Source organism: Salvia hispanica, chromosome 2 (genome assembly GCF_023119035.1).
Source record: "Salvia hispanica cultivar TCC Black 2014 chromosome 2, UniMelb_Shisp_WGS_1.0, whole genome shotgun sequence".
Taxonomy (NCBI): domain Eukaryota; kingdom Viridiplantae; phylum Streptophyta; class Magnoliopsida; order Lamiales; family Lamiaceae; genus Salvia; species Salvia hispanica.
In genome coordinates this window covers 6,607,760-6,618,279 of record NC_062966.1, presented here as the reverse complement: position 1 = coordinate 6,618,279, position 10,520 = coordinate 6,607,760, and the positions used below count along the sequence as shown (strand labels likewise).

General features: G+C 35.4%; 2 protein-coding genes across 2 annotated transcripts; both read right to left on the bottom strand.

Moving 5' to 3' along the window:
- Positions 1–540: 540 nt before the first annotated feature.
- On the bottom strand, positions 541–4,151 carry LOC125204508 (lysosomal Pro-X carboxypeptidase-like). Its single transcript, XM_048103183.1, has 10 exons — positions 3,674–4,151; positions 3,405–3,594; positions 3,186–3,319; positions 2,749–2,861; positions 2,497–2,620; positions 1,579–1,734; positions 1,293–1,448; positions 1,134–1,213; positions 989–1,038; positions 541–825 (listed from the first exon to the last, which is right to left on the bottom strand). The coding sequence occupies exons 1-10, from the start codon at positions 4,043–4,045 to the stop codon at positions 686–688; spliced, it is 1,515 nt and encodes a 504-aa protein (XP_047959140.1). The 5' UTR covers positions 4,046–4,151; the 3' UTR covers positions 541–685.
- Positions 4,152–5,421: 1,270 nt separating this feature from the next.
- Positions 5,422–8,224, bottom strand: LOC125207653. The gene is made up of 3 exons (XM_048107087.1): positions 7,562–8,224; positions 7,045–7,131; positions 5,422–6,964 (listed from the first exon to the last, which is right to left on the bottom strand). The coding sequence occupies exons 1-3, from the start codon at positions 7,991–7,993 to the stop codon at positions 5,729–5,731; spliced, it is 1,755 nt and encodes a 584-aa protein (XP_047963044.1). The 5' UTR covers positions 7,994–8,224; the 3' UTR covers positions 5,422–5,728.
- Positions 8,225–10,520: the final 2,296 nt, after the last annotated feature.

Here is a 10,520-nt window from a genome sequence, read left to right as displayed (position 1 = left end):
ATATGTCAAGTTTAAATTTCATAGAAAAAACAATTTTTTAAAATATTTTGTGATAGTCATTACACATACTAATATTCTTCTAATTATTTGTTCAATTAAAAAAGGGTGGAAAAAGAAAAAGAAAAAATGCGGTGACACGGAATACTTGGAAGAAGACGTGTGCCGTTCGAAATGTGCTAGTGCATAGTATTGTCACTTTCTTTGAACACATAAGACAAGAAAAATCAAGAAATATCAGATACGTATGATATTATATATCAGTATTAATTACATTTACAACCAATTTTTAGTATCTTTGTAATATTACATGCTGTACCCTCAACTTATTTGAAATTTCGTTGTGCTTCACTAATTCTTTTTACGAACCACTTTTGCCATCAAATTATTTCTTAATTTATGAGAAAATCTCAGGGTCTGTTTCAGATATTACAAATTCGGGGTTTTGAGCTATTTTTTGCTTCTTAAAAAGATTTTAGCAGATAATTTCTTTTAAGATTTTTAATATAACGAAGTCCAAATTCATACAATAATGCATGTGAATAATCTTTTATCAAAATCTCCATTATAAGATACAAAATTATTACATGAACAGTAAACATCAGAAATTGATCACTTTTTGGATATGAGAATTTTGATAAATTCACGTGTTTGTGTTGTGTGTGTGAGTAAACACATAGAATTCAAATCAATAATTGGAAGAATCAGCCAAATCATGATAATACTGAGAGAGCCATTTTGATATGATGTGGACTTCTCTTTTCCTTACTTCCTTGAGCCATTTTGGATCTTCATTTGTTGAGAATCTAAGGTCCACGTGGTGCGCACCTGCAATAGTATCACCATCAACTACTTGTCATATACTATCTTAATACTATAATTAATGAAAACAATTTTTTAACCTATATTTTCAGATCATTTTCCCATTTTAAATCACATTAACATGTTATGAGCCGATGAAGCCCAATAAAATGCCCAAAACAATACTTACCTTTTTTAGCAACAATAGCAACCACAGTCTTTGAAATATCTTTTAGCACCCTGCCATCAACAAACGTATCACATAAAAAACATACTATTAATATTTTGAAAAAAGGCAATGATGAATAAATTCATTAAATAATAAAGTATAGTACCCTCCACCACTCCATGGATCCCTTAGCCCATTAAAGAAGATGATGTTGCTACCAAAGCGTTTCAGAACCCTGTGAATATGCTGTAAAAAAGAAATATTTTTAGAAAATGAATTTGAATGGGCCAGAAAGTATAAAAATGGGCCGGAAAATGGTTGTTACACGGGCTCCAAACTCTGTGGGGGCCCAAGTGGGCCTGGGCTCAATGTTGAACCTATCTTTGCAAAATTGAAGTCGATCGTTGTAGCTGTAATTGGACGGCGGGAACATGCTATCTACGGTGTTGCCGTCTGTTAGTAGAATCATCTCAGTACATGCCTGAAATAGTTAAATTTCACCATTTATTTAATTTCATCATTTTTTTCTATAAAATATTTCTAATTAGGATTTTCTACAATTTTTAATGGGTCTAAAGTAATTGTTGAATTTATATGATCATGGTACATACCTGCCATGTCCAACCACCGAGGCCGTGGGGATCGGAATCATCAGCCAGATCGAAACACGTGGCATCTCCACTATAGTTGTAGTAGATGTTCGCCGCACCATATAATTTCTCGAAGGTGTTGTTTCCAGTTTTCGGATCGTCAATTGCTTTGCACATCTGTTTTCCAATATTTTCGTGATTAGTAAAACCAAACCTTATCCTATTCCATTCTAAGACCGGGTACACTAAAACCTAAAATAGAATAGGTATTTTACTCCAATAGTATTAAAAAACCTATTCTATTTTTGGTTTTTGAGAAAAAAATACTTATCTTTAGGTTTACACTAAACCAATACTTAAATTTTTTTCAAATTTTGTGAGTAAAAAAGGCATAATATAGAAAATATTCTTTTAAGTTTGAGTTTAGTATAAATGGTTGGAGTAAAATCAATATTTAATGTGTGATTTATACTAAAATGAGTTTGAGTTTAGTGGAATGGTTGTAGATGCTCTAAGCATATTGCGTGATTATTAAGTCTGTACCACGTGGGGTTATATTTTCAAAGTTAGTATTAAAATTACATTTTATTAATGCTCATTGTCTGTAAAAAGGATGAAAAAAGAGCTCGCTTGATATTATTAGTCAAAAGAAATTTGTAACTATAAAATAAATATTACTTTGAAAATACTGTTCACTTTTTCCGTCATTTATAATCCCATTTTGACTCAGCCAGAATTTTAAGAAATTGTTTGACTTAATGAATAAAATAGAGCAATGAGTTTATAAAATGTGAATCCTACTTTTATATATTTATTTTATTATAAAATTCGAATGTAATGATTTGATTGAATAGTTGGATCTATCTATCTTAAAAGGAAAAAAAAAACCAAATTTTACTTTAAATTATAGACATCCAAAATAAAAATACTTATGTTTACCTGTTTGACAGGATAGGCAGGCAATGGGTTAAGGAAATTGGTGGGAGTTGGATAATCCGTCATTGCTGTGTATGTAAATGCTGTACCAAGCCAACCTTCAAGATACCCTGCACTTATATAATTCCTATATATAACATAGTACCACATTATTACATAGTAGTATAAATATAATATAATTTCTAATGGTAATTGATAATTGATTCGAAAAGCATTCTTAAGGTAATTGATAATTGAATAGAAATGCATTCTTACTTGCATATTCTGAATGCCTTTCTGAGAATTTCCAATCCACCAGGCTTTGCTGCCGTGTCATCAATTTCTTGCCACGATCTTTTGATCACTTTGTAACAATTCTCACTCTCACTCTGCAGTTTCATAAGTACCAATCCAAATCATTCATTTTCAGATAATTATTTATATCACATTCACAAAACCCACAAATATACATACACAATTATACATGGTCCCAAAGAAAGACTTTCTAATTGATTCTTTTGTCGTTCATTTTGGACCAATGGCTCATAACCTTATCATGCACTCATCTTTAACAATTTCAATACACATCAAACCGGTCTATTTCTTTTTCGATTAACAACACGACATAGACTAGTACCAAATCACAATTATCATTGATCACAGTGTCTCGTTTAGAAAAAGCTAGTAAAACATGATGAATAGATGTAATTTACCCTGAAATCTTTGGTGATGATATCATTGAAACTAAAGGGAGAAGTGATGTTGTCAAAATTGAGGATTGGTGCAGAAGAGGACAATGCCCCAATAGCTACATGAGGATACTTCAATCTAAACCATGCCGCCAGCACTGCCACAACATATGTATAGTAATGTACTAATTAATTCGGAATCTGAAAAGTATAAATTAATTGGAGAAGAGATACAATACATACTTCCACCATAGGAGCCTCCGAAGACAATAACAGGGGAATCGGTCGCAGACAAATTGTGCTTGAGATCAAGCACGAGAGTCGCATAATCTGCCAATGCCTGCGTGGAGCTCAACCAGCCCAGCGTGGACGAATTCGAATACGCTAGTGTTTTATTCCCGCCAAAAGGTATAGATTTTCCGTAGAATCTATGCTGCAGTTAATTTGAGTAAAAGCTTTATCGCGCACGAGAAAGAAGAGAGGGGTATGGAGAGATTAATGACAGTAACAACCTCGATGAAGACGAGAAGAGCATTGAAAAGGGGGGCTGTTTCGAACATGAAGCCGGTGTTCTGAGCGAACCATTCGATGTCGCCTTCGTTGCCGGTGTAGACGAAGATGGGGGAGTTGTTGGCGGCGCCGCCCCAGTGTTTGTGATTGATGAGATAGCGCTGCTGGAACGTGTGGTAGCTCGGTGGATTGTAGTTGAAGTGATCCAGTATCTGTGTGTAGAACTTTTCTTCGTAGAGTTTGGCTTTGGATTTGGATTTGGAGTGGTTCACCGATTTGATTGCTGGAGATGGAAAACCAGGCGATGTAATGATGGAAGAAGATGAGAGTTGAGTCAATGCTGCAAACCACACCACAACCACCCAGATTGCCATTCTTTACCAACACAGTGTGTTTGTGTTTGTGTTTTTGTGATTCATTTAGTCATGGCAGAGGTTGGGATTTTAGACAAAGTTGGGTATCCTTGCTGCTGGATGATTGGATGAGCCATCTTTTTAAAAAGTAAATTTCTAACTGCTGTCGACACCTTTATTCATTTTTAGGAGTATCTTTTTTATTAAAAAGATTATTTTAAGGCAATAAAAATCAAAATAAGAGAATAATTACTAGAATTAGAATATACTACTACTACTACTACTACTACTACTACTTATATCTTCTATGCATAGCTGGAATTGAATTTTAAAAAAGGTTGTGTAATAATTGAGAGAAATTCATTTAAGCCAACTTTATATAGCATAGGGTCATGTTAGGGTGATATAAATATATAAATGTCTAATGCAAAGATATAATTGATATGCTCATCTTATAAAAATTTTAATATGTTAAGTTGATTAATTAGCAAAGTTAGTACTAGTACAATAAACTAGTTAGTACGAGTATTTGATTACATCCTATCATATGTATTATGTAATATCAACAATAAAGACGTTGCTTCTAATTAATGGGAGTTGAAAAGTGTGCATCTATATAATTTAGAATGACTTTTGGCACATGTAGTTTTCACAAGCACCCAAATTAAACAACTGTCTAGATCTGTATCTGTCTTGTTTCATTCATCCCAATATTCAGTAAACAAGTTTAGGCGATTGATTCAATTGATCAGACTTACTATAATTAATCAATCTTGTTTTGTTCACTATAGACCACTCATATTCCAAAGTTTATGCTTACTATCTTCTTCTAACCATTGAAATTTTAAAGTCAGCAGTTCCACGCAAAACAATCACAATGCATATGGAATATCGATTAAAACTAGAGAGATATATACAAAATCCCAAAAATATATATGGAATTTATCCCATTTTCTTACATAAATAAAAATAAAACCTTGTTTTTGTTTGGCACTGAGGTGTATATTCTGTTCGCAGCATTTATTACAAGACAAATATGTATTCCAAAACGACAGCTATAAATTAATAATAAAACCATGCTTTCAATTCGAACTAAACAAGACATAAACCGAAGAGCGATGCCAAATGCTTTCTGTATTGTCGGTATCACCCGATCTATCTTTTTCTTAAATATTTGTACCAACGCAATGCAACAGCATCCTGTGATAAAATTCCAAAACAAGGCTATGCTGCGTCCAATAATTCTGACTCTCTAAATTATTTCACCTACATTGTCCTTCACTAAATATAACTACAGTACATATGTTAGGACAAATTTCAATGTTTTGATCACTTAATTTCCACCTAAAACCGTACAAGATATAGATTCAATATTAATTTAACTCTTAGAGACATAATTAAATCATTCCAAATTCAAATTCAAAATTAAAATCAACATACTGTGTAGTATATAACAAGTAGTACTTCCCTTTAACAAAAATATACACAAAGCAACTTACAAGAAGTGGAAGACGAGTTTGTCACGCCTTCTGCTACGCGGATGTCACGCCTTCTGCTACGCGGAACATGGCGCGATACCATAACATGATCGTGGAGGAGTTTCCATATGTTTTCCACAAATTAAGTCAACAAGATGTTGTTAACTTGTGTTGATATATTGCACGTGTGAGATTGCATCGACAACATGTCGATGCTCCAAAAACGTCACCATTTAGATCCCCGACTGCCTTCTGCTGCTCTAGACTTAGATTTCTCATGACTTCCATCTCTCGGAGGATATGAATTCTCCTTCTTCTTCGAGAGACTATGGTTTTCTATCCCTAACCGGGAACTTGATAGTAACTGATTCTTGAAACCTTTACTAGTTTTGAGCCTCTGCATTTCATCCACTTCATGAATTCCCTCGTTATTAGTGTGATGGTTACCTGCACCTTGAGCTGCCCATTCGACTCCATCAGACGCGCTTCTCTGCAGAGAAGTGCTCCCACGAGAGACCATTCCGGAGATGGAGTTTCTTGCTCTCGTATCATTACTAGCCGGTGTTCTCCTAGACATGCGTTCAACTGCAGAGGTGTGAGCCCATTTGCTGTGCCCTTTCTCAATACTATTGTTTTTATTCAACTCCAATTCGATGGAGTGAAGATCACTCTCTGCAGAGTCTTCTTCTTTGCTTTCCACACCATCCTCGACTTCTTCATCAACTCTGTCTCGTTTTGATCCTAGGAAAGCTTCGAGTTGCTTCCTTAGCTTGCTGACAGCAGAGCTCTTCTCCTCGAATTGATGCTTGGCCTCAGAAAGCTTCATTTGGGCTCGATCCTCATGCAACTTATCAGCCAATTCCAGCAGCTCGCGTTCCTCCTCCACTTGTTGATGAAATCCGACACATTCCCTCTCGGACTTGTCCACTCCGGCCCTATCCAGATCGATATTTCTTGCTAGCTCATCGCACACCTGTTCTGCTACCTCTCTTGCTCTTTTCTCAGACTCCAATTCTTTGACTGCCTTGATGAACGACGACTTGATCTCTGCAAGCTCTTGCCCTAGTTTCGCGTTCAAGCTCTCAAGCCGCCTTCTCAGCTTCCGCTCTGCATCCAGCTCACGGGCGATGGATCCGACAGCAGCTTCCACAGCGAGTTGCTCGTGGTTCTTCCAAGAGGCCTTATCCTCAGCAAAACACTTGATGAGGTAGCTGATGTCGTTCTTCTCGGAGCGTTGCTCTTGGATGAGGTGATTGACCTGCAAACGAGCTCTCTCGAGCTCAGAGTGGAGGGCTGAGATGAGAGACATGCTTGAAGAGGGCTGATCAGCTTGACCCCAGAGGCGGTTGATGATCTTGAGCAGCTCTTTTGAAGTAGTCAGAGCACTGCTTGCTTCCTTCAAACGATTCCTCCCACCAACGACGGATTCCGTGGAAATCTGGTGGCGTGATCGACTCTCAGTCTGAAAGTTGTAGATGTAGGTTTATGCAGCGCACACCAATCAAATTCGGTAAATCAGCAAATAAATAAATAAAAATTCACCTCCATATAACTTGCATTGCTAACACAATCAATGCTTCTATCAGCAGACATAAGCTTCTGCCTCCGGCGACTGCTTGTTGGCATTTTCTACAAAACACACTCAGAGGTTGAGATTCGATGCTTTGCTTTGTAGTTTGAGAACAGAAATAGACATTTAAGCTACATTAGGCATCATGGAATAGGGCATGCGAAATTGAAATTGAAATTGGAATTGGAATTAATATTTGGATTTGGATTTGGAATTGAATTATAATTTCAATTCCTGTCATTTTCACAATTTGAATTCCATATCAAAAGTAGATTGTTGAAATTTCAAATAATTATAAATTTGGATACCTTGACACACTACACACTCAAACACAATGCACACAGAACACACACTGTGAACTGCACACACATACACTCCCATATGATTTCGAATTGAATTCTAATTCAATTCCATATGATTTTAATTATAATTCTATTTCAATTTCAATTTCTCGTACCGAACAGACGCTTAGGTAATTGTAGTATTGACCTGGGAAACAGTGGGGCTGTGAGGCGGATCGGACAAATGCGGAGGCAAATAGCCCGAGCCCGAGCCCGAATGCAGCAGTTTGTCGCCTTTCCTGCTCCCGCTCTTCCTCTGCTGCCGCTTCCTCACCTCTAAATCACTCTCACTCATCTTCGGCGACGGCATCTCGTTCATCTCCCACAGCGTCGCAGCCAGCCTCCGGGCCGACACGGGCCGGGCCGATCTCCCGCTCTGCGAATACTTGGGAGTCTCAACGGCGGCGCTTGTTCGCCACGTCGGCACAGGGGTGCTGGATCGAGACCTCCCCTTCCCCACCAAGATGGCCCGTTTGCTCAGCCTATAATTGTAAATTCTCGACGATGAAGACGGTGAAGATGAGTTTCCCCTTTTCCGAATCTTGGTGGGCTCATTCAGGCCCGACATCATCCTCCTCATCAATCACACTTTGATTTTGCTCTCTTTTGTTTGGGGAAATAGATATATCAATCAGTCCAGATACGGAATCAAGCACATAATTGAAGAATTAAAGCACAAATCATTTATTGGTGGGTCAATTGAATCAGAGGTTTCAAGAAATTTTCCAGAAAACTTTCCTTTTCCATCTGCCTATAAACAAAATGATTTTCAGTGGGAGCAAAGTGGTGTTTTTTTTTTTCAAATCGAGAATCTTATTACAGCTGGAATGTGGTTTCAATAAAAAATGGAAATATAAATGTGCATAAGAGCATCCATTATAAGTGGACAAGTTTTGGTGAATAACTTTTTTTTTTGTCCATAGCCCCATTTTATTTGTTCACAGCCCCAAAAAAAAGTGTCCGCAGCAATAGTGGACACTTTTTGGTGGACAACTTTCACTTTATTTTTCTTGTTGTATTTTTTAATTCAATTTTACAATTAAAATTATCGGATTAAAAATAATTAAAGAACAAGACAATAAATAATAAAATTAAAAAGTGCGATGAGACCAAATATTCGTTGTATTCATGGATACCGGAAAATCGCCGCAAAGCCGGCGCTACCCCTTCCGCCCCAACAAATTCGTCCGCCCCCGGGGCGGACGCGTCCGCCACTATACGCCGCCGCGGCGTAGCCGGGAAGGGGGCGGCCGGCGCGCCGCCCCTATAGTGGATGCCCTAAAGAGTAAACAATAGATCTATGTGACCAAATTTTGTAAACCAAATTCTTGTTTATTTGACAAAAAAATAGGTTTATTTATGAATTTAATTAAAATATTAGATACATATATAGTACATGGAAAGTGCATAATATTGTGGTTATATATTTATGATTTTTTATAATTTTTTTATTTTTTTAGAATTATATATGTAACTAGTGTCTACTTTAATTCAAATTTTAAAAATAATAGAAAGAAAATTCAAATATAAATATAAAAAATGAGGTTAAAGGCTAATAAGTCTTTTTAACCTATTCACTTATTATATTTATAATTTTAATATATAACTAATATATCAAATTATTAATATAACTTTATTTTAATTTTATAAAATTTAGTTGTTTATGATTGTTTTTTATAATGGCAAAAGAGATTTGAATGAGGGGGAAGAATGTGTGGGATAAATGATGGAATTCTCGATTTTGTTTACGATTTGATATGATTTGTGAAAAAGCGTGCAGACTTGACTTTGATTATGAATTCAAAGCTGATAAATCGGGGAGTGGAATGGAGGTACTAGAGGTGATGCGCAAGGTACACGTATGCAAAGCGGGAGAGAGCATGTGAGGCAAAACGTGGTGGGTGATGAGTGGGGTGTATAAGAATGGCTTTTTTGGATATAACGACGTGTAAATCTGGTCTGTCTGCAGAATTAATATTGGTTAAATAATTTGTTTAATTTTTGTATGATTGAGGACGGCTGTACAAAATTCTTTATCCAGTCAGACACTGAGATGCAAGTAGTCTGACTGCTTTAGAGCGGGCCCTTATTTTTTACTCCCACCGTCCCACTTTAGAAGTTTCGATTTACTATTTTTAGTTGTCTTACTTTAGAAGTTCCGGTTGAAATATTCCATTATTGATAATATGCCTCACATTCCACTCACTTTTTCTCATTCACATTTTATTATAAAACTAATATATAAAAGTAGGACCCACATTCCACTATCTTTTTTCACCAACTTTCCATTATATTTCTTAATATCCGTGTCGAACTCAATCGGGACTCCTAAAGTGGGACGGAGGGAGTATTATTTTCACATCATCATTTTATTTCCACATCATCATTATTTTATTTTAATTTTTTTAGCATTTCTATATTTAATAGTATGTTAAATTAATTAAATTAAAGAGTGAACTACAAAAATAGTCCCTAGACTATGCATTTATCTCGTCAATGAATGCATTTATCTCGTCAATGAACCCTGAACTTTAAAAATATCTCCAAACAACCCTGGACTAAGCGTTTATCTCGAAAATGGTCCTTTTTCACTGTTTCGTGACGAAAATACCCTTTTAGGGGGTTTTGGAGGGTTTGGGCAATTTGGTCTTTTTACATTTTAAATCTGATATTATTTCAATTATGTACTAAATCTGATATTTTATCAAAATTATCATTTTTCTTCCCTTTTGTCATACTTCGCTTTGTTTCTTTATTTTAATATTAGATTTAATTTTATAAAATTAAATTTTAAATTTTGATTTTTAAATATCAATAAAAATTTTTAATTATTAAAATTACTATAAATAACAAATTAATAGTTTTAATCAATATTTGATAGTGTCTAATATTTCATCAATAAGGTACGACGACACCTTAGATTTAATCAATATTTAATAGTTTTAATCATAAATAGATCATATAATACGATTTATTCCGAAATAAATATGCATCTAATGTATAGGAGAATTGACTAAAAATATTATGAAGTTGACTAAATCGTGTTATATGATCTATTTATGATTAAAACTATTAAATAAATTTTAATTTATCTCAAATATTTGACA

What these genes read in the sequence shown, in the direction of transcription:
- LOC125204508 (XM_048103183.1), bottom strand. Translation starts at nt 4,045, where the DNA reads ATGGCAATCTGGGTGGTTGTGGTGTGGTTTGCAGCATTGACTCAACTC. An exon ending in TCGGTGGTTGGACATGGCAG is followed by an intron (nt 1,449 to 1,578) that starts GTATGTACCATG and finishes TAACTATTTCAG; the next exon opens with GCATGTACTGAGATGATTCT. An exon ending in CCACAGAGTTTGGAGCCCGT is followed by an intron (nt 1,214 to 1,292) that starts GTAACAACCATT and finishes TCTTTTTTACAG; the next exon opens with CATATTCACAGGGTTCTGAA.
- LOC125207653 (XM_048107087.1), bottom strand. Translation starts at nt 7,993, where the DNA reads ATGAGGAGGATGATGTCGGGCCTGAATGAGCCCACCAAGATTCGGAAA. An exon ending in ACAGCCCCACTGTTTCCCAG is followed by an intron (nt 7,132 to 7,561) that starts GTCAATACTACA and finishes TGTGTTTTGTAG; the next exon opens with AAAATGCCAACAAGCAGTCG. An exon ending in GCAATGCAAGTTATATGGAG is followed by an intron (nt 6,965 to 7,044) that starts GTGAATTTTTAT and finishes TACAACTTTCAG; the next exon opens with ACTGAGAGTCGATCACGCCA.